Source organism: Rhinolophus hipposideros, assembly GCF_964194185.1.
Source record: "Rhinolophus hipposideros genome assembly, chromosome: 21".
Lineage (NCBI taxonomy): Eukaryota > Metazoa > Chordata > Mammalia > Chiroptera > Rhinolophidae > Rhinolophus > Rhinolophus hipposideros.
In genome coordinates this window covers 20,910,518-20,934,783 of record NC_138067.1, presented here as the reverse complement: position 1 = coordinate 20,934,783, position 24,266 = coordinate 20,910,518, and the positions used below count along the sequence as shown (strand labels likewise).

Sequence of the window (24,266 nt, the reverse complement as noted above, 5' to 3'; positions counted from 1 at the left end):
AATCATTACTTGCTTTCTTCAATAACTAACTCTCATTGCTCTATTAATAACATCAGTAATTGTACCTGTAGCGATGTCATTGAAGAGAGGCCCTGATGAAAGCCCATCCAACAAGAAGGAGGGCTGGGATATCTGTGGGACTGAGGAAGGGGCAGGAGCAGCAGCTGGAGCACCTAAAGGAAACATCCCAACTTTAAGTCAATCTTAGCCAGCATGACAAAGCTCACCAAGAAAACATAGGAGAAAGTTATGATCTCAGGTTACGAGAAGGTTTCCTTGAACAAGATGCAAAAAGCATAAAACATAAAGAGAAAAAACTTAAAATTCAAACACTTTAAAATGAGTAATGTCTGTTCATTAAAAAATACTATAAAAAAATAGACCACAGGCAAGAGAAAATGTTTGCTACAAATGGATGAATATCCAGAACTATAAATATCTTCCTACAAATCAATAAAAAAATGAGAAGCCAATTTAAAAGTGGTAAGAGATCTGAACAAGCCATTATCAGAAGAGGGAACCTGAATGAAAAGGACATCTTATGAAAAGAGATGCTCAATCTTACAGTAATGAGAAAAGTGGAGTTTAAAACCCTAACGAGATACTACTTCACATCCATCAAAGTGGTGAAAATTTCAGTGTCTGATCATACCAGATACTGGTAAGAATATGGAGCAATGAGGACCTCTAACTTCCATCACAGGGACGTAAACTGGCACAACCAAACTAGAGAACAATTTAGCAATAATGAGTTGAACATGAGTATACCTCTAAATTACACTTCCTCAGCCTGAAAACTCTGAAATGTTTAGGCTGGCTCATTCTTTGTTTCGGGGGGCTATCTTGTGCATTGTCAGGTGCGCAGCAGCGTCCCTGGCTCCTACCCATTAAACGACAGCAGCATCCTCTAGTTGTGACCACCAAAACTAGCTCCAGACACTGCCAAGCCCTGGTGGGCAAAGTTCCCCCCATTTGAGAACCAGTGCCCTTCTCAGGAATGATTTTTTTAAAAAACTTTTATTTATTTAAGTGTGTTTTTCCAGGACCCATCAGCTCCAAGGCAAGCAGTTGTTTCAATCTAGTTGTGGAGGGCGCAGCTCATGTGGGGATCGAACCAGCAAACCTTGTTGTTAAGAGCACCGAGCTCTAACCAACTGAGCTAACCAGCCACCCCCTCAGGAATGCTTCTGATTAATTCTTACATATGTACACAGGGAGACATGTACAAAAAGTATGCATACAGCAAGATAGTTTCTAACAGTGAAATACTGGAAACAACTAAATGTCTATCATCAAGGTAATAGATAAGTAAGTTATGGTACAATAAAATACTATGTATGAAAAAGAGTGAAAATGTGAATGCACTGAACATACAGCTGACCTTTGAATAATGCAGGGGTTAGGCACGCCAATCACCTGTGCAGTCGAGAATCTGTGTATAACTACCGTCGGACCTCCACACATGAGGATCACCAACAGAGAAGTTGACCTTTGAACAATTGGGTTTGAACTACACGGGTGAACTGAACTGCACAGGTCAACTGAAAAATAAATCCACGTATAAGTGGACCCACACTGTTCAAACCCGTGTTGTTCAAGGGTCAACTACACTTAACATGAATTATTCATGAATTATTCTCACAAATACTGTGTTTAGCAAAAAAGAAAGGTGCAAAGAAAACATTCAGTTGCATGCCATTTCTAAAAAGGTAAAAATTGGCAAAACAATACTACACACTATTATCAAGAAATACCCAGAAAAGGTAAACACCAAAGCTAAATACTGCTTTAGGATAGATAGTAGCTCCCTATTGCATCAAGAGGGAAGGAGATGAGGGGGGACTACAAAGGGAATGTCAGCTCTCATAATCATATTTTATTTTACAAACTAAGTAGATCAAGATGTTAAACACTGCGTAATAAAATATTAACACCCACCCACCCTGGAGAGGGTGGTATGGAGTTGGGGGAAGAAATCACCATATTACCGTTTTTATTTGATCCTTCCAAATAAGAACAAGTTGAGGATCATACAATAGAGGGCAAGTGATAGAATATGACCATTAACTAAGACATATCAGGATTCTAAGACGAGGCAGAAGAAAATTCAGCAAAACAGAGAATGTACTTAATATCTAAATAGATATCAAACTACTTATGAAATTAACTGAAAATATAACATTTTCAAAAGTATTAACAAAATACAAACTAAAGGAAGGCTGAAATATCTTTTCAAAAAAAATACCAAGTACACTAGGGGGAAACAAAACAAATGACACACTAAAAATTATCAAGGAAGGTAGAAATACAGATGGAGAAACAAAGCACAAGACGCTAAAACAAATGTGACACCCCAGAACGTGCAGGCAAGCTGATTACCAATGAAGTATACAAAGAAATACTCATGTAGTTCTCCTAGTTTTTATAAATCAACTCTAGTAATTTTCCCACAATTCCCATTATCAAAACAATTTTTAAAATGTGTCCCCAGTTCCCACGGAAAATCAGAGGCCACCCAAGATATATACAGGTAACATGGGTCTCTAAGTCCCTTAAATTTTAGCTTTTTTCCTCCTATAAAGCTACAATAGGTAGTTTTGGGAAACAACGGAAACTCACTGCTTCAATTCCTCTAAAAGCACACACTAAATTTAGTAATTTCCATTGATTTAAACTACTGTACATTAGGATATGACTGTGCTGATGGCTTAAGGAATTCAGAACTCAAAATTTTTAACTTAAATGCAAATATGTGGATATATATGAAACATTACCCATGATTGAAAAAATTAAGATTAACTAAATAATAAGGCCAACCTTTCTTTCACCTGTTAGGGCTTTAAAAAAATGATACTGTACAATACTTAGGATGACTGTACAGTGAAACAGATAGCTATATACATTGAGGATTAGGTAAGTAACTTTTACTAAGTGCCTACTATGAGTCATGCATGCACTGAATAAGTTACCATTCCTCACAAATACTTCGTGAGGTAAGTATTGGTCATCCTTATTTTAAACAGATTCAGAGAGACTAGCCAAAGAAAGTAATCCAAAATTGATGTAATGATATTTGTTGAGGCATTAGTTATAAGAAAAAATCTGGAAATAAACAAAATGCCCAATAGTAAGGAACTGAATAATAATGGTACAAACTTCTTGATGAAGTATTAGACAAACATTTAAAATTTTAATTGTGAAGGCTATGTACTAATGTGGAAATGCTAACACATTAAAAAATAAAGCATATCATCCATACACTACATTTTAACTATGGAATTTTTACCTTTCCATATATCCAGTATAGATTTGGTATCTGAGGATTTGAAATTGACTATATATGAATGACTCCAAAATACATAAGAAGTAACATTTTGAAATTTTTTTGAGACATAGTAGATAAAAACCATGAGCTCTGGGACGCTGCTGTGTTAGGGAAAAAAATCATTTAGCTTGTGACAGCCAGTCTAGATGACCACAAAAACATCCTTATCCTACAGCTATTTTCTACTTGAGGTCATGTATGCCATAAGTCTCCATTATATATTTTTTAAATTTATTTATCATTATATTTTTAAAGAAGTCACTTAAGATGGAAATTATATACTACAGTGATACTCTTGGTCTAAGGCGCTCATAATATCAATTACAAATGCCTAATATATAACACATCAATTACAAATGTGTACTACATAAACAAAGATAAGAAAGAATACTCCCAAATGAAAGTTATGTTTGAATACTACATTTATGGATGATTTTCTCTTTTCCTTGCTTTAAAAACAGGGAGAAAGGGAGGGAGAATGGGAGAGGGTCGAGGAAAACAGGTTAACATCTCACCATTCTCTAAGTGACCATAGCTCTTGCAAACTAACCATGAATAGAAAGAAACCTAGAAAAAGTGATTATCTTGGGATACTAACTAAAAGCAAAAAAGACTTGGGATATATTTTTTTTCTAACCTAAAAGAGAAAGTCAAAAGTCTATCAGTACTTTATTTCCTCAAATTACAAATTGGACTTTAAGGAATCCCTACTCTCTAGAACATTTGCACAGCAGTTTATATCCCAGATGTGAAGGTTCTAGTCTTGCTTTTCATTTAGCCTCTCCCATATTCAACTGATTCATGTGTTAGAGAGTCTGTGTTCACATGTCCTCCATTTTCAGTCTCTGCGCTTTTCGTTGGTCTCCCAACAGCGCTATGCTGGGACAGAGCATCCAGAGGTTCACAACATCACTGGTCCATAGGAGCCACTATGAGGAGGGCCCAGTGAAGAATTTGCCATTTTCAGTGGTGGTTGCTAGTTATGATCACTCTGTATTTTGGATCTGGATTTGCAGCACCTTTATTTATAGCAAGACACCAACTGCTTAAGAAACAAGGAAGTTTTACTTAATCCATGAAACAGATATGAAGAGGAGCATTTCAGGAGGTGGAGTCACTTTGAAAAATGGATCAAACTGTTGAACTCAACATACTAGGTATGTCTGTAAATAAACTTACAGCATGAGTTCTTAATGTCTCTTCTGGGAAATACAAAATGTGATAATTGGGGGAAAAAAGAAAAAGAGAAACTCTATGTTCAGTGCAGTTTTTCCCCAAAGCCGTTATCCCTATCTAAGATGAAATAACTCCAGGCTGGCCTCACCTGTAAGGTTGATATCTCCCAGCAAATCAAGAAGTTCTCCACCAGCAGAAGCTGGTTTGCTTGTAGGTGCAGTTGGAATAACAGGTGTTATGTCATTTCCTCCCAACAAATCCAATAAATCATTGGCCTAAACAAGAAAATAATATCTCAGTTTATCAGTCATTTGCCTAACCTATATTTAATACAAAGCTCTTTGAACACTTAAAAATAAGGAAGAGAACCATCATTCAATCCAGGAACATTGAAGGAAATCCGCTAAGAAATGGTTCATAAGGAACTATAAAATCACCAGGGACCTCAGATAACCAAGTGAAAAGCTACCTGGCTGGTAGGCTGTGGCCCCGAGGGTGGTGGTTTGGTCTCTAGCGGAGCTGGTTCTGTCTCTCCATTTGTCTGCACAATCTCAGTAGGGCCATTTGTGGTCACTTTTTCCATGACAGGCATTCTCTCAAGCAGGGCAGACCTGGAATAATCTGAAGTGGTTAAATTCTAGGCAGTTAATCTAGATTCCCTACCCAAAACAATTACTGTTAACTATACTGGAGCCAAACATAAAGAGCCATCTTCCCTCCCCATCCCCTAACACAAACTAAAATAGAAGGTAGATTACAAGAATACATGACCTAAATTCCTGGCTGGATTAAGGCAGGCAAGAAGCCTTGAAAGGACAAACTGTCGACCCAAATCCCAAGAGACTGGGATTTCTCAGTGGTAGAGAAATTGGAATGAAAGGTAAATTACCAAATGGTAGGTATTACTGTATTTTGCCGTGTATAATGCCCACCCATGTTTTTGGCCCAAATTTTCAGGAAAAAAAAATCTTTCGTTTTTCTTTCATTCAAATTTTTATTCGTTTACATTAAGGTACTTGTTTTTCGTAACATAAAGAAATTCTAGCATTTATTTTTTAACATATTATGATACAAGAAATGTTATGTAACAAATAATTACAAAACACAAGAACAGATACAAGGTACAAGAAATTTTATGTACCAGTAACAAATTTACAATATTTATGCTCATAGAAGGCCAAGAATTCTTCACTGTTGCAAGTTCATCATAAGTTCAACAAAATCGATTCTCGTATTCCAGGGTATTACTTTGCATACGGGTATCGTTATTGATTTCTAGAGTTACACTTTTAACTCAAAAGCAGAAATAAGACTTAAAAACACTGATATAGATATGGAATTAGTACTAACCATGTATAATGCACATCCTTATTTTCCCCTCACAAATTTGGGCAAAAAAGTGTGCATTATACACAGCAAAATACGGTAACAGGTTCCAATTAAGAAGATACTGCAAAACAGAAGGGAGAAAAAAGATGACATGCACCAAAATGTTAATAATGATATTTGAATGAGATTCTCTTGGAAAAAATGTAACTCCCACTTCTTAACCAAATAAAATGGGAAATGAAGCAAACTTTCCATACGAAAAGAAAGAGGAGAAGGGCAAAGAAAGACCAGTTAACTTATTTTTTTAGAGGCTAGACAGAATAGAAGATGAACAAAACAAGCAATTAGTCAAGCAATTAGAACTAAATAGGGTTATGAAGTCCAGTTAATAAAGCATGAAGAATGAGTCTCCTTTATGGATTTATAATGACAGTTATAAATTGTTCAGGATGTTAAGATGCACATACATTACTTAGTTTCTTCCACTTACCTCATATGGTCGTATTTCTTAAAAAGTGCATTATATTCTACTGCCCTCTGCTGGAGTTCCACGTCAATGCTGCTTCCATAGATGGAAACCACTTTCTTAATTCGGCTTTGGAATAAAATGACAAATGAATTCAAATACCCAAAAGAAAGTTCATAAACAAACAGAATAATGTTTAAACACAAGTTTTCTGGCTAAAATTTTGAAATACTCACCTTTTTTTAATTTACATAGTCTTTCAAAAACGAAACACCTTTCCTTTATCTTCATTCATCCAACATATACCTTGACACCATCATTCATACCATCATTCACTATTATAATTATTCTAATTGCAATGCTAGATTTTTGTCTGTTAAATGTCCCATACCCTAAAATTTGCTACACAAAGGTATCAATTATTAATTTGCTATAAAAGAATAAACTTATACTGTTCATACTCTTCTTTAATAACTTTAAAATAAGCTTTTATCAGCAAGAGAGGCATAGCATCAGTTGTATCAACAAAGGGTCATCATTTGACACCAGATTTTTCTAGTTCACAATTTAAAGAGTCAAAAATACACTTTTTCACAAGGCCTTACATTAAAAAGTAAAGCAGAAAGTCTAAGAGAACTAATTGTGCCTTATATATGCTTGGGTGGGAAATTGTTCCAAGAATTGACTTTTATTCAAAATAGTAAACAGCAGAATTTAAAGATTTAAACATCCAAACCCTTACAATTTTCTTCTTATTCAGACATCTCAAAATATTATAATAAACCAGAATGCTTATATAAGGAAATAACTTTAAAAAAATTAAAAAATGCATTAGAAATCTATGTTTTAAAAAACATAACTTTTTACATTCAAAATAATCAATAGTGCAGTGGAGGGATGAGAGGAAGCAGAGTATAGATGAAATAAGGATTAACCACAAAACAAGGATTGTTATTGTGGAATAATAGGTATATGCATTTCATTTTATTATTCTCTCTACTTTTGCCTTTGCTTGCAATTTCCCATAATAAAAAGTTTTAAAATTACAAAACAACCTGTTCACCTTATATCTCCATACTCACTTTACAGTACAGGTGAATCGAGTAGAAAGCTTCATAATGGCAGTGAGGGCATAACCTCGTGTCACAGAGGTGGACATATTAGAGATTAGGACACTTTCTAAAATATCCAACACTTCATCCTCTGTTACCTAAGGAGGAAAAAAAGGCAATGTACAGTCAATTGTAACCGTAAACATCTAAATCTGGTATCAAGTCACAGGATGCCACCAGAAAGACAATCAATCCTTCCACCATTACCAAGCTTCTAACACAATTCGTGCTTTGCAAGGGTAACTGACCAAGCTGATCTATTAACCAGAAGCAGACAGGAGGTAGGTAAAAAAGAGTGGAAAATACCAATTGGGGACTGAGAGGCACATTACAGCTTCATGAAGCAGAAGTAGAGGAAGGAAAGAAAAAGTTACAGAGTTCAAGTGTTATTGCCACAACTTCTAAAGTCAGTTCTTTAATGAGCCAATGAAAACATGGCTATCGGTCTCACTGCTTGTTTAAATCAGTGAAAGGGTAAAAGAAACAATATTAATTCAGTCTGACGGGGTAGGGAGTGGATCCTAAGGTGATAATTTTAATAAGTTCAGTGGCCCAATAAGTTCTACCTAAAAAATTGGCAGGTTTTCCAATATAATTCTGGTATTACTTCTTTACAAGGTTTTCAAGGATTCAACTTCAAACTACCCTCACAACCAAACCCACCGTTTTTTCCTATCTTTAACTAAGAGTGACAAGGGGTACCTGAATAGGCTCTTCCTCTTCACACTGGCCAGATACGAGAAGATCTCCATATTCACCTATACACCATGCAGCTACTTGTACCAAAGGTTGCTGTCAAAAGAAAGTTATCGTTTGTCAAGAACTTTAATCCTTGCAAAAATTAATGCAAATCATAGGCCATCTAATCATAAAGGCCAGAACTGCGGCACATTTAGAATTAATAAGAACATATCATAAAAATAAAGTGTAATTCTCCCCCCCCCCCAAAGTAGGAAAAAGGACAAATGAAGCACTTACTTGAGAATAATCACCAAGAATTGCTTTGTACAAGCGCTGGACAGTGTAGGCATGCATCTCCACACTATTGGTTATTAACTGGATCAAGTTGGGGACGGCATCATCACGAACATAGCTTCCTGCCTAAAAGGAAATGCAGACAGTTATCCCTAGAAACACACAGTAATGATAAAAAAAATGTTAGCGATTATTATGCTGTTAAAAGGACGCTATTGCAGAACACCCTCAAAGATAAACTTGGTTCCAATTCTCAGGTTCATAAGCAGCTCAAACTTCAAAGTCTTACTTATTTAAATGAATATTCTAAGTTTTTAAATTTCATAAAAAATAAAATAAAATCTCCTCTTTGTCCAAAGTAAAAGGAAAATACAAAGGTTTAAAATTTCAAGAAAGGGGGCCGGCCTGGTGGCTCAGGCGGTTGGAGGCCCATGCTCCTAACTCCGAAGGCTGCCGGTTTGATTCCCACATGGGCCAGTGGGCTCTCAACCACAAGGTTGCCAGTTCAACTCCTCGGGTCCCTCAAGGGATGGTGGGCTCCACCCTCTGCAACTAAGGTTGAACAGGGCACCTTGAGCTGCCTCCTGGATGGCTCAGTTGGTTGGAGCATGGGCTCTCAACCACAAGGTTGCCAGTTCGATTTCTTGAGTCCCGCAAGGGATGGTGGGCAGTGCCCCCTGCAACTAAAGACTGAGCATGGTACCTTGAGCTGAGCTGCCACTGAGCTCCCAGATGGCTCAGTTGATTGGAGCGTGTCCGTTCAACCACAAGGTTGCTGGTTTGACTCCCACAAGGGAGGGTGGGCTGCGCCCCCTGCAACTAGCAATGGCAACTGGACCTGGAGCTGAACTGCGCCCTCCACAACTAAGACTGAAAGGATAACAACTTGAAGCTGAACAGCACCCTCTACAACTAAGAATGAAAGGACAACTTGACTTGGAAAAAAAAAAAATCGTCCTGGAAGTACACACTGTTCCCCCATAAACTCCTGTTTCCCTTACCCAATAAAATCTTTAAAAAAAATAAAAAATTTCAAGAAAGGCCTTTTCTACACAAAACAGATAAAGCATAAGATTTCAAAAATTTAATAAGTATATTCACTGGGAACTTAGTTACCAGAAACTCTCCCTTCCGACAAGTGCCCAACACCAATGTTAAAATCACATAGGCTAACTACAGCAGTCATGTTACGCTGGAGGACGGTGAGAAGAGTGTACCTGCACAGCTCAAAGGGGCACGTTAAATAAGAAATAAATAGCAACTTTTTAAAAACGTTGAGTTTCTTTAAAACATCAGAATGTCCTTTAAAGAGTAGAGTTTATAAATATTATAGAACTAACCATGAGTCCCAGGAATGGGAAATACCTTTGTATTTAGTTATCCACACTTTGGTTTTTTTTAACTTGGTCTCTTTAATGTCCTCTTGACTAGTAAAATCTGAGATACTATTTGCAACCGTGGAACAAAGTAAAGCTAATCAACCTATGAGAAAACTAAATCTTGGATTTGTCAGAGCAATATGACAATCAGGCTGTACAGGACATACAAACAGTGAAACCAGTGCCTAATATCACCCCACCTTATTCAGTCTCCCATTACTGGACAAAAGAGTGGATGTGATTTACAAGACGGAGCCCAGGCTTTACCATGTGTACTTTGGAAAGAAAAATAGTGGGTAAAAAAAGGAAAAGGAAAATGAAAAGTCCCAGGTGATTGAGCTACCCCCTCCCGTTAAGAAACACAAAGTCAGAGGGAGAAGTTTAGGAAAATGGTGGCAAAGAAAACACAAGAAGTTAAAAAGCAGGGAATTGTGGTGTAATTTAGATATTTATATTCTTGTGGGAGAAAGCAGCGTTTGAAATTAGAGAAGGCATCAACATGATCTGTTTGACATTTATAGATTACTTCATCCAACAACAGTAGAATGTACACATTCTTCTCAAGCTCACATGGAACATTCACCAAGACAGACAACATTTTGGTCCATAAAAAAATATCTTTAAGTTAAAAGAATAGAAATCATACAAAATTGAACTACAAATCAATAACACAAAAATAGCTAAGAAATTCCAAAGTAGTTGGGAGATTAAACACACTACTGAACAACACGTGTCAAAGAAAACATCAGGAAAACTATTGCCCAGTATCTCTCATGAACATAAGATGCAAAAATCCTTTGAAAATATTAGCAAATCAAATACAACAATGTATAAAAAGAATTATATGCCACAACCATGTGGGATTCAATCTAGGTATGAAAGGCTGGTTCAATAATCAAAAATCGATTATTGTAACACAGTACATCCACAGGCTAAAGAGAAATCATATGATCGTAAGAAGAGAAGATGGCTTAGTAGGAAAAATGAAAAGTAGAAGCATTTTAAAAAATGGTTTTAAAGTTTAATAAACATTTTTCTTCAAGAGTTCTAATTTTTCCCTTCTTTTGAGCCTTATAAAAACTAAAAAAATGTGTCTTGATTCACATCTTTTGTTACAGAACTATTTCCCCATTAGTAAGTACATTTATTAACTTCTAACCTTTTACAAAATTAATTCACTGTAAAACTAGAGAACTACTACATCACAGACAGAATTCCACAGAAACTAAAATGTATATATAATGGGATGGCCAGTTAGCTCAGTTGGTTAGAGTATGGTGCTAATGACACAAAGGTTGCCAGTTCAATCCCCACATGGGCCACTGCACCCTCCTTAAAAAATAAAATAAATAAATAAATATGTATATATATACATAATATATATGTACACATATATATAACATACATAACACATATATGTACATATATAACATATATATGTACATAACATATATATATGTGACATCTCATATATCTCATATATGACATCTCATAATTTTAATGGTATCATTTCTTCCTACAGATCTCTCATAATTTACTTAACCAATGCCTATTTGGAGATGTCTAGTTGTTTCCAACTTTCTCCTATTATATACACAAAATTGATATGAACACCTTTGTGTAGACATTTTTGTACATTTATTCTTTTATTTCTCCAACATAAAGTCCTCAAAATTAATGAATTAAAAAGTATTAATTAAGAATTTTACTACATGCTACCAACCTGTACTCTGGAAAGACAACAGCATTTTATATCCATATAAAGGGAAGAATACTGCCTCTTTTTCTATTTTGTAACTAATAATAGGAATTAGATTACAAAGTGTAAGTGAAAAGCAATACTTCACTTTTATTTTACTATTTCTTTACTAGCAAGGGTATTTTTTCAATGTTAACTAGCCATTTCTTTCTTCTTTTGTGAAGTGCCTGTTCAAATGCCAATTTTTCCATTAGATATTTTTATTTTTCCTATTAATTATAAGTTATTTATAGGTTAAAAATATTAATATGCTGTTATGTTACAATGATTTTCCCCTAGTTGTCATTTGTCTTTTAACTTTGTAGATTTATTTCCTTTTGCTATACAAGTTTTAAATCTTAATACAGTCACATTTGTGAATGTTTTCCTTTACAGCACCTACTTCTGGTGATATAATTAGACAAAGATAGTTATGTTTTCTTTATATGACACTACACTTTCATTTTTACTCTTAAATCTCTAATCTCTGACTATTAATTGAATAATAAACAGAAAAGCTCCAAAACTCTGGAAGATTACCAAAGAAAGAATACCTTATAAAACTATAATTTTAAATCCAGAATAAATTTAGTCATTCAAAACCTTCCTATCACATTCAAAATAAAATCCAAACTCCTATGATGTCCTATAGAATCTAGCCCCTGCATCAATGCTACCATTCTCTGGTTTCACTGGCCTTTTTGCTCTCCAAGCAGGCCACGCTTTTTGCTACCCGAGGTCTTTGCAACACTTGCTGTTCCCTCAGATCAGTATATTCTTTCCCCAAATCTTTGTATGGCTCCTCATTTCACTAAGTTTTCTACTCCAATGTTACCCCCCTTAGTGACTTGGCCCACCGCCATATCCCATCCTCCCCTGCCATCATCACAGTCCTTTCAATGCTGCCTTTTCACTGCCTGACAGTGTAGTACGTGCTTCCCCATGAATTTCCTATCTCCCCGACGAGAATGTAAGCTTCATGAAAACAAGGGCTGTCTGCCTTACTCAGCATACTTACTTCTTAGTATATGTTGACTTTAAAAAGCTACTTACCGTTGTCAGGACACGCATAATTGTGTCTATATGCCACCGTTTGGAAGGTGCATACCTAAGAAAATAATGGCACCAGGTGAAAAAATGAGAACCCGTAAATTGTACTGTGCTCAGTGACTTTCAAAATCCTGCCTTTGGTCTTCTTTAAACTCACTTGCTAAGTAATTATAATTGGAGACATTTCAAATCTAGCAGCAATACCCCTCTCAAAGGGTGATAAAATGGCACACTGTCAAACTCACACGTTTCACATATTACTGCAATTGAGAGTTGCTGAAAAATGGGAGTCTGTCTCCAGTGTCTCAGAAAACAAACCACAAGATCGGGGCAGGAGAAGACAGAGCAGACAGAAGAAAAGTGACTGTTCCCAGACCCAGGAAACACCAGGACTAGGGACTTGTTCCCTTAATCTCACAGTTAAAGAGCAGAGAAATAACCGTGCTACCAAAATCTTGAGGTATTTTTTCCTAAAATTTTACACAGCCACAATTCAGATGCTACAACTTTTCTCTAGTCTTCATTAAAAGGGCATCATATACGAGAGGTTAAAGAACAGACATGGGAAGAGATTTTGTAAACTTGGGAATTTTTTTTTTGGTCTTAGCATACTTAAATGCTGGCTAACATGGCCTTCTCAAGCTAATTTCTAATTGGGAGCTTGAAATAAATGTTACATGTTTCAAACACGTTTACAATATTTTCCCCATGTTTTGAAGATGCTTTTAAAAGTTCCAAGCATCTTTTACCAATACAGGTAAAAATTAAATCTTACTTTTCTGCAGCAAGAAAGATTCCAGATGCACAGTCTGCTTTAAATTCTGGCTCACATGAATCCAGAAAATAAAGTAATTCCTTCATCATGCCTCGGATATTATTCCCATTTACCAGGGCAAAACTCAATTCCATTGCACGCCTTGCAGAGGGAAAAAATTGAGAAAAAAAAGTTATGATATTTACAGTGGGAAGAAAACAAATACCAAGCACTGGTGCGTGTTAATCTCCTTGCATGATTCTGTGATTCCAATCTTTGCACGTGAGATAACCAACGTTATCAAAGTCAGTTTTTCTATTTTTGAATCTTTGTTCAACACTTTTCTTCAAATATTCCTGAGAGAGACACTACTGATGAGCAAAAATGTAGTTGGGGTTCAACAATCTATTCTATGAAGCTGAAATTTAGAAAAAAAGCTCAAAAACAGGGGCAACAGGGCTGGCCCGGTGGCTCAGGCAGTTGGGAGCTCCATGCTCCTAACTCCGAAGGCTGCCGGTTCGATTCCCACATGGGCCAGTGAGCTCTCAACCACAACGTTGCCGGTTCAACCACTCTGAATCCCGCAAGGATGGTGGGCTCGGACCCCTGCAACTAAGATTGAACACAGCACCTTGAGCTAAGCTGCCTCCCAGATGGCTCAGTTGGTTGGAGTGCATCCTCTCAACCACAAGTATACAAGTATGCCGGTTCGACTCCTACAAGGGATGGTGGGCTGCGCCCCCGGAATTAGCAACGGCAACTATACATGGAGCTGAACTGTGCCCTCCACAACTAAGACTGAAAGGACAACAACTTGAAGCTGAACAGCACCCTCCACAACTAAGATTGAAAGGACAACAACTTGACTTGGAAAAAAAAAAAAAGTCCTGGAAATACACACTGTACCCCAATAAAGTCCTGTTCCCCTTCCCCAATAAAATCTTTTAAAAAGGGGGGGGCAACAAAATTATTCTCTCTGCATTATTCCTTATATAAAGTCACCATACTCTTTTATTACACCCACTGCTATCCAAAGATGATATAACATGATTTATAACAAAAGGTATGTAGATGAAGAAATGCACAAAATCTGTGCTATTTCTGATCACTTGCTTTATGTTTATTTTTCTCTTACTGTTGAGTAAATAAAAACTGCAGTAAACAAAAAGAAAAAGGTATGTGGAAAATTAGAACAAAAAGAACTTCAAAAGGCATTATGTTAAGTACAGTAAGTCAGATACAGAACGACAAATCCTGTAGGATATCACTTAAATGTGGAAGTAAAAAAAGACAAACACATAGAAAGAGACTAGAAGGGTGGTCATCAGGGTCTTGAGAGGGGGAGAGAAGGGGAAATGTGGTCAGACGGTATAAACTTTCAGTTATATAAAATGATTAAGCTCTGGGGATATAATGTACCACACAGTGATTAAAGTTAATGACACTGTATTACATACTTGAAAATTACTGGGAGTAGATCTTAAATGTTCTTAAGAACAAAAAAAGAAATAGTAATTATGTAATATGATGCAGGTGTTAATGCTATGGTGGTAATTATTTTGTAACATATATAACTGTGTCAAATCCAACATTGTACAACTTAAACTTACACAATGCTACATGTCAATTATATCTCAATAAAGCTGGGGAAAATAATGAAAGAGAGAATGAAGGCCAAGAAAAGGAAAAGGAAAAAAGAGCATATACAAATTTCTGTAACTGCTTATCAAATTTGGTAACCAAGGCAAAAATGGAAACGTTTAACATATAAAAGTTCTAAAATTACTATATGCATCTTTTCATATTTGGTCAGTAATTTCAAACATGGCATTTAAACTGACTTCTAAAAATAGCAATTTAAAAAGTAGAAAATATTTTCATCTTAACTAATTTACAAGCAAAAAAAACACAATCCTTATAGAAATACAATAATAGCTAATTCTTACATAGTGCTTAAGTACTTTACTTTTACTAATCCAGTTAATACTGCATAACCCTATGAAGTGAGTACTCTTGTATCCACATTTTAAATATGGGACAACTGAGGCATTTAAAGGTTAAGTAAACAAGACCACTTCTATTAAGGGCAGAGGCAGGATTTGAAATAAGGCAGTCTGGCTACAGAGTTTGAGCTCTTACTGCTAGAAAGCCTGTCAAACAGACACATGTTATACTTTTGAACTGAAAAGACCAATGATAAGGTACAGAGAAACAACACAATAGGAGTCAGAGGCCTGATTTCTATTCCCAGGCTGTACAGTGGGTAAGGTTTTGGAGTTAAGTCATTTGATTCCTTTGGGACTATATTTTAACTAATCTGTTAACTGAGGATATAAATGCCTAGTCTCACTGACTTGCTCTGCATGCGAGGGGGCTTACAGATCCTTTGCAAAGCACTATGTAAAAGTTGTTGCTACTGAGTCTAGGTCTTATCTTTAGACAGCCCAAGAACTTAGCACCTCTTTTCTGCAAACAAAAGGAATTCAATAACAATAAATGTTTGTTAAGTCAATGGTTTCGGAGATTGTGTCAAATCCAATTTGTTCTGGATTTGAACATACAACCAAAACTTCACTGGGGCCAACGATACCTAGGTTTCACAAACATCTACAATTCTTCTAAGAGGAGAACCAGCAGTTACTCCACCACGGAAAAAAAATGTATGCCTTTTGAAAGTGCTATCTGCTGCTTACCAATCATTCCTCGATGCACTGTTCTAAGAAACACAGCTGCCTGTAGTATCTTAGGGCATAGTACTGTGAGAAAACGTGTGCTGTCAGCAATTTGAGTTTCAGCATAGTGATAAAACACTTGGCCGATGGATCACTCCGTATTTTCATCCTCCAACACACAAAGCACAGTACCTCTGTTAAGTAAACTTTTGCCCAGCTTATCTTTATCTGTTTCATTATCAAAGAAGCGAGGAAAACGTCACTGTACACTTAAGTATTCCTTATTGACCTCCTTCACTGACCTAAACTTCTCCCTGCTAATCCTTTCTATAAAAGGATTTGCTCTGCAGGGAATACATCTGTGAAAATGATGACTAAATACATAAATGTCAACATTCTCACTTTCAAAACTACGACAAAGTTAACAGGCGGGGCAGAGGCAGAGAACTCAAGAATCTGTTACCGTTTTATTGAGACATCCAAATCTTTTAGACAGTCCACAATTGTGCTTCTGTGCCTCTGGACTGCGTTATGGTCTGTCTGCACAGTCTTCAACAAAGATGTCAAGGCTACATATCTGGATGAAAGAAAGTTGCAGAAGAACAGAATTAAAATGTAAATTTCAAGATAGTTCTCTGCCTAAATAATGACCAAAAAAAGTGTGAAGACTAAGGAAAAACATACATTTTTAAACATTTAAAAGAAAAGACTCAGTGAGTATACTAGTAACATTTTAAAGGCATAAGAGACACTATAATCTAAAGTGGCACCCAGGAGCAGCCTTGGATTTAGATTTGCATTCAAGGTCAAGTCCATTTAAACTTCTAAAAATGATTGACTAAATTTTTTCAAGTTCTTCCAAATAGTACAACAAAATAAGCATACGGTATGCCTTTTCAGGTCTTAGTCTCAAAATGCAAGAGAAAATTATTTCAATTTTACCATTTATATCTTCTCTTTTATTTAATACTGGTACTAAAACTACCCCTACAAAAATCTGAGTTTGAGTTTAAGATCCAAGTATTTAAAAATTCTTTTGGAAGGAGAAGATAATTCAGGACAGCACAATGCTTATTTCCACATTTTTTCAAGCTTAACATGATAGAAATTTTTCTCTTGATCAAAAGAGGAAAAAAGGCAAACAAGATATACTACATATAGGAAAGTAACAAAATAAAAAACAATATTGATAAATCCATCCACTTTAAAAAACTAACTGGAATTCACAAAGATGTTCCAGATTTGCAACCCGAAATATATTTTTTCTTCTTAGTTTAGAGCAGGGGTCAGCAAACTATAGCCTACCTGCAAAACTCCAGCCCTCTGCTAAATTGTAAATCAATTTTTATCAGAACACGGCCATATTCATCATTTACATAGTCTTTGGCTGTTTTCATGCCAAAAGGCAGAGTTGTGCAACTGCCACAGTGACCCACAAGCCCATAGAGCCTAAAATATTGACCATCTGGCTCTTCACAGAAAGTTTGCTGACTCCTGATTTATAGCATAAATAGGAGTAAAAATTAAGCCATGAGGCAAGTCCTCAAATTCTTTACAAAACAATAGTTTTAAGACCAGACTAAAAATAGAAATCCTGAATTTCCTATGTTCAAGTTCTGGATACGTCACTCAATAAATGTGTGATCCTAAGCAAAGTCACTCTTGAAAAAACCGAGTTTATAATAACAAAATACAAGACACTTTTCAGCTGACTTACCTAATATTCTTGTCATTGTTCAATAAGAAACGACCCAGGATATTTATGGCTAGGACCTGAAGAAAAATAGCAAAGGTTAAAATCTGGGAAAATTAAGTATTCATAGTGTTTAATTTCATGGCTTCCTATGGGTGCAAACTATTTAAAGGTAGTAGATGGTATTTTATAGATTGGAAAGACAAAAAATTTTGAAGATAAATGGTGGTGTTGGTTGCACAACAATGTGTATGCACTTAATGCCACTGAACTACAGACTTAAAAATGGTTAAAATGGTAAATTTTATGCTATGTACATTCTATCACTTTTTTTTTTTAAATGAGGACGGTCTTTACACATAAATATGGACTAGCTCCAACATAATGTTAGATAAAAAAAGTAAGGTGCAGGACAATATATATGATACGTTACCATTTTGTTTGAAAGGTGGGGAAAAGAAAAGAACTAACCTAAGTTACTTTGGTTAAGTTATTTGGATACTGTTATGTTAAAGACAAAAAGAATTATACATAAATACTGTATTATAGTTAGTAAATTTGTTTCTTAGAATAGGCCAGCTATTTTTCATTTTTTTAAGTTTGTTTTTCCAGGACCCATCAGCTCCAAGTCAAGTAGTTGTTTCAATCTAGTTGTGGAGGGAGCATCTCACAGTGGCCCATGTGGGGTCCAAACCAGCAACTGTGTAAAGAGCACTGTGCTCTAACCAACTGAGCTAACTGTCTGCCCCAGGCCAGCTATTCTTATATTAATAAATGATTGAAAGAATGAATAAATTCATCAGGGAAAATTCTTCCTTACAGAAGAATTCCAATTATTTAATGAGGACCAAAAAAAGGAAATAGAAGAGTATCATTAGAACACCACCCTAACAACTGTTGCAGACAAGATCCTCTGATGGATAATAAAATTGGGGGCCAGCCCGGGCTCAGGCAATCAGAGCTCTGTGCTCCTAACTCCAAAGGCTGCCGGTTCGATTCCCACATGGGCCAGTAGGCTCTCAACCACAAGGTTGCCAGTTCAATTCCTCGAGTCCCACAAGGGATGGTGGACAGCACCCCCTGCAACTAAGATTGAACACAGCACCTTGAGCTGAGCTACCGCTGAGCTCCCGGATGGCTCAGTTGGTTGGAGCGCGTCCTCTCAACCACAAGGTTGCCAGTTCGATTCCTCGACTCCCACAAGGGATGGTGGGCTGCGTCCCCTGCAACTAGCAACGGCAACTGGACCTGGAGCTGAGCTGGGCCCTCCACAACTAAGACTGAAAGGACAACAACTTGAAGCTGAATGGCACCGTCCACAACTAAGATTGAAAGGACAACAACTTGACTTGGAAAAAAGTCCTGGAAGTACACACTATTCCCCAATAAAGTCCTGTAAAAAAAAAAAAAAAAAAAAAAAGATAATAAAATTGATTGGCAAAAGTCTCAGGAGAACAAGGTATTCGTATATTCTCAAAGTGTCTCCCAAAATATTTTTAATTAAGCAAAGGGAATATTAACAACTTTATAGTGGAGAGATACAGCAGACACCACCTTAACCAAATGATCAAGGTTAATATCACCACTAGTAAGACAAATAGATAGGCTGTACCTCCCGATATGATACTGAGAAAGGCACATCACTTCTGTGATAGCCTTGCCAAAAAAGCATAACGTCAATCTAATTATGAGAAAATATGTGAGCTAATTTGAGGAACATACTAAAAAGTAACTAACTAATCAGTACTCTTCAAAAGTGACAGCCATGAAAGAAGGAAAGATGAAAGAACTGTTATAGATTGGAAGAGACTAAGGCGACATCACAATTAAATGAAAGGTGGAATCATGGATTGGCTCCTACAACAGGAAAAAAATATTAGTAGAAAAATTGGTAAAATCTATAATTTAGATAATGGCATGGTATTGATATTAATGTCTTAGTTTTGATAACACTATAGTAATAAAAGATGTTAATATTATGGGAAGCTGAGTGCAGGATATACAGAAATTAACTATTTTTGCAACTTTTCTGTAAGTCTAAAATTATTTCAAATAAAAAGTTTTTAAAAGTGGGAAGAGAAAAAATACACATGTACAAACACATTTAAATATGGATAAAACATCTCTAAAAAAATATATCAGAAAATGATAACTATTTCCCACTAGAAGAATTGAGACTCTACACATGAAAGCCACAGGCAGACATTTTCTTCCCCACATACCTTCTCTACCGTTTGTGTTGTTTTACTTTATGAGTTTATTTCTTAAATAAAAACAATTTAATTAAAAAATGATGTCTTGTCTTGTTTGAAGTACAACTCAAATCATGGCTCTAGTAAAAGCTTATTCTGAAATGTTTCCTTCACTCCACAGTATCTATATATCTAATTATACCTAAGATCTTCCAAACTTTATTATGATCAATAGTAAGCCTTCAGTGGGAGAGTATGATACTTCAGCTGCCAAAACACAGTACTACACATTTTGTATCATTCTTTCCTCAAGTTAATTTTCAAATGGAATTCATTTCCAACGTACTAAAGTCTAAGTCAATTATTCTAAATGAAATGTTCAGGGAAAAGAAAAGATTAAAACAAGACTTACTCGCAGTCCACTCTCTGACTTAATATCCATGATAGTCAAAACCGTTTCATAAAGAATAGCATTTCCTACATTTTTACTAGTCTCTGTATTAGTAGCAACCTGAAAAGACACAGAGGGCAGTACATAAATGGTAAAATAATGCTTCCAAAAAACATACAGAGTATCAAGACACATTTTGTGATTGATTATAGCCACCAACGAGGAAACACAAATAAAAATTGATCCACACTCATTCTACTCCCTGCTAAACTAAGATGAATATTTAACATAATGCAAGCTTGGTCTACTCACCTGTGCTAATATGTCATTCATAGCTTCACTTGAGTCATCATCATTTCGTCCTAAAATTCTTAATAACCGCAAAATTCGTACCTAATGTGCAAAATATGAGAAAGACCAACAAATTATGTCTGGCACAAATTATGTCTACTTCGTACAAAATTCAAAAAACTTAAATGTATTGGGAGTGGAGACAGTGGAAATGTGATGGCTCTGTGTGATGTCAAAGAGAGAGTGAATGGGGGGAGGGGGTCCACAGTGTGAGGGATATAAATGATAAACGTCTAAGTATTACTTTGTCTTGTGCACCTGAAACTAATAAAAAAATAAAATTAAAAAAAAGTTATTTTAATGAATGGATGAATAAATTGAATTGATTTAGTGGAAAAAAAACCCAACTGATCATAAATGTAATAGTATAATACTTCTGTTCCATTTACTCAATCCTTACGACACTGCCACATTATAGAGTAGCTCTATATAGTAGTAAGTGTGGAAGTCGGGCCCTGTAAATTCTTTGTTCTTTTTAAAAATTGTTTTGACTATTCTGGGTCCTATGTATTTCCATATGAATTTTAGGATCAATTAATCAATTTCTACAAAATAATCCTACTGGAACTTTGATAGAGATTATGTTGACTGTATAGATCAATTTGGACAGAGTTGTCATTTTAACAATATTGAGTCTTCAATCTGTGTCAAATCTAAGTATTATATTGATAAGTGTACATGGATACATTTATTAAACAATTCTTTACATCCAAAAAAAACTTAAATGAAGTCTTAGATCCCATTAGAAGTGGTCGAAATTCAAACAGAAGAATTTTAAACATTATCGTTAGAGACTTTATATGTTTCTGTGTCTTAATGACATTAAACAAACCACACTGCCACTCCACAGCTAATGGATACCACTACCTGCAGAGCTATATTACAGGCATACCTCAGAGATATTATGAGTACGGTTCTAGACCACTGTCATACAGTATCACAATAAAACGAGTCATAATCTTTGCTGGCAGAGGGTCTTAACTTCAATTCGTAAAAAAAACAAAAAACAAAGCAAAAAGGCAACATCTGTGAAGTGCAATAAAGCGAAGCCCAATAAAAGGAGGTATGCCTTATATTGATAAGTCAAATCTAAGTATTACATAATTTTGACTATTACAACCATAATTTCATTCTATTAATCTAATAAAATACAGAGCTGTGTCACTATTCACTTATTAATTAATATAATCAGTTTAATCAGTTAACTACCAAATTACTACCCAACACAAACTTAAAACGAAGGAAATAATCCATTCCAAAGGTATTAAATTCATATGTCATGTATTCAAAACTTTCTTTCAAGCTCACCTGCAAAAAGGGATCACTGATACCAGAAACATCATGTTCTGGTGAATATCCGGACATGATGAGGTTCTTTAGAATACGAACTAATTGGGGCACAAGCTGTAGGGAAGAAAGATGCATCAAAAAACAGTGAACATCAAAGAATTTCTCATGAATAGGCAGGTAAGTTGGCTTAGCAAAAGGGTACAAGGGTCTGAGTCCAAGCAAATTCTACCAATGTACTAGTTAGTACATTGTTGATGTTCAATAAATATAACTTAGGAGTATTTTTACCAAGAACTCAAGAAGTACCTGAATAAAAACAAACTAGACTTTTTTACTCCAGAGTTATATATGCAAAGAAACTACAAACAACAGTAGGTCAGAAAGCCTATGGGAACAAGTAAAACACATGCCTATGGAGCATATTGCTGCATTTCTACTTCTATAGAACTTGACATACCTAGATGGCACAGAAATGTTCAGGTATTATCCACTTAAACATCTGGATATAGTGCTTGCTTCAGCAGCACATACACAAACATTTCATATAAAATGGTATCATACCCAAAATACTCGTGATCTTATTAAATCAAATAGAGAAAAAATTTCTCTTAAGATAGGGCTAATTATGTCCTTTTCCAACAAACAATAGGGAATACAAAAGCCTCCAACATTGACCAAGTGGAAGAGACACATGAAAACTTGTATCTTTCACCTTAAAAAGGTATTAAGGCCATGAATAATTTCCTTTCCCTATTCTTACATGACACAATTTTGAGAAAAATTTAATTTTAGCACTTAATTATACAGACTGATTTGTTGCTTTTTTTCTTATCTTACTAATGAAACTCTAAATTCCTTATGCTCAGAATTCCCTTCTTGTCCTTCCTTTACTTTGGTCCATTATTTATTAACACATAGTAGAGGCAATTTTATTGCCAAGCTGAACTTACAGATGCTTTAATTATTATTATTCATTTCACTCTGTTGATCAACCACTTAATGTTAAAACCCTATTCCAAAATGTTCTTCACAACAGGAACTTTTCCAGTCTACAACTAAAAACTCAATTCAGCTATATAAACAACTCTAAACACCTAAAATTAAGACATGTCCACAGTGAACTAAATCACCTCTCCTTCTGAGGCAATCAGAACAGCCCCAACTTTGCTGCAACTCAGTTACCTTTTTCTCAATGTATTGGGACTCGGTCCCCTCCCTACTCTACTCCCCAACTCTAAAAGGGAATCAAGATCGAAACAAAAGCCAAGGTAGGCCCAAGGTACACACAACACACTCACAATGCTAAGGTCATTTCTAAATACAAGAGAACATAATCTGTGTAAATTTAAATAAGTTTGCCCATAACATTTCAGAATTATGTGCTTCGTAAGTCACCTAAACAAAAATCTAATTTGGACAACTCTAAGATTAAAACAAATGTAAGCCACAGACACCTGTAAGTTCTAAATAGAATCCACATTAAGCATGTCAACTGTGAGCAGATTTATATCAGAGATAAGAATAATATAATTTTATACACTGCTTTAAAATTTATGTAATAAAGCCGAGGTCATCTACCAAGCTCTGCACAAAAAGAGTCTCGCCTTGCATCCTTTCCAATGGCCTACGTTTTTGTACTACGCATATCCCTAACTATTTTTTTAATCTAGTTTGTATCTTGGAGAAGTCCTTTTCCCTTGGGCTACTAAATTCAGAAATTGTTTTATTTATCGCCAAAAGACCAGCACACCACACATTAAGATCACCCTGGGACAAAAAGCACAAACGTCTAAGTGTTCAGCATACTAATTCTTGGAGCCCGGCTTTATTGTTCAGACAAAAATGCAAGTTACTAAAACTGATGACAAGACAAACAAAGTAAGATGACAAAGGGAAAGGCTGCAGCCATGAAAATCAGTTGATGCCCACCCGCTCTACCTCACAATCCTTTTTATATTCCAAAACTTCTAGGCAAGATTAAGTGCAGGTAAAGGGAAAATAAAAGCTCTAAGTCTGAACTGAAAGTTCAGAGGTACACACGGAGCTTTTTAAAGTATGAGGTTACCCACATATAGCTCTAAAGTATCTACTTTAAAAAGAAGCAGTGTTTTGTGTCAAGGCTCTAAACCGATCTAGAATTGCCATCACCAAAGCCACTGGGAGAAACTGCTCCGAGTTTCTCAAGTGAAGATAAAGGAAAGGCAGAGAAAGAGGCTTACAATTCAGGAAAGGCTGCAACTGAAATCCAAGGCTGATTCTGGAGTCAGGAGTTTAAGTGACAAGACAAAAACTGGACTAGGGAGTTAGTCAAAAATGCTAGAACAAGTAACTCATAGCATTAAGCACAGCTTCAGCATTAGTATATATTTAAAA

The 24,266-nt window shown here is 35.7% G+C and overlaps 1 protein-coding gene and 1 pseudogene across 4 annotated transcripts in view; one reads left to right on the top strand and one right to left on the bottom strand.

Moving 5' to 3' along the window:
• The window catches only part of AP1G1 (adaptor related protein complex 1 subunit gamma 1), a 72,892-nt gene that overhangs the window by 8,259 nt on the left and 40,367 nt on the right, over positions 1 to 24,266 (bottom strand). For all 3 annotated transcript variants that reach the window (XM_081032937.1, XM_081032938.1, XM_081032939.1), the window contains 14 exons: positions 21,912 to 22,007; positions 20,565 to 20,645; positions 20,274 to 20,372; positions 17,694 to 17,749; positions 16,440 to 16,553; positions 13,326 to 13,466; positions 12,554 to 12,608; positions 8,387 to 8,509; positions 8,111 to 8,200; positions 7,379 to 7,506; positions 6,321 to 6,425; positions 4,971 to 5,112; positions 4,650 to 4,776; positions 66 to 173 (listed from right to left, as the gene is read on the bottom strand). In XM_081032937.1, the coding sequence (XP_080889063.1) occupies positions 66 to 173; positions 4,650 to 4,776; positions 4,971 to 5,112; positions 6,321 to 6,425; positions 7,379 to 7,506; positions 8,111 to 8,200; positions 8,387 to 8,509; positions 12,554 to 12,608; positions 13,326 to 13,466; positions 16,440 to 16,553; positions 17,694 to 17,749; positions 20,274 to 20,372; positions 20,565 to 20,645; positions 21,912 to 22,007 (1,465 nt within the window). The remainder of the gene's footprint in view (positions 1 to 65; positions 174 to 4,649; positions 4,777 to 4,970; positions 5,113 to 6,320; positions 6,426 to 7,378; positions 7,507 to 8,110; positions 8,201 to 8,386; positions 8,510 to 12,553; positions 12,609 to 13,325; positions 13,467 to 16,439; positions 16,554 to 17,693; positions 17,750 to 20,273; positions 20,373 to 20,564; positions 20,646 to 21,911; positions 22,008 to 24,266) is intronic.
• Positions 4,037 to 4,512, top strand: LOC308490546 (cytochrome c oxidase subunit 7C, mitochondrial-like; annotated as a pseudogene). The gene has a single exon. The product of its transcript is annotated as a cytochrome c oxidase subunit 7C, mitochondrial-like (transcript).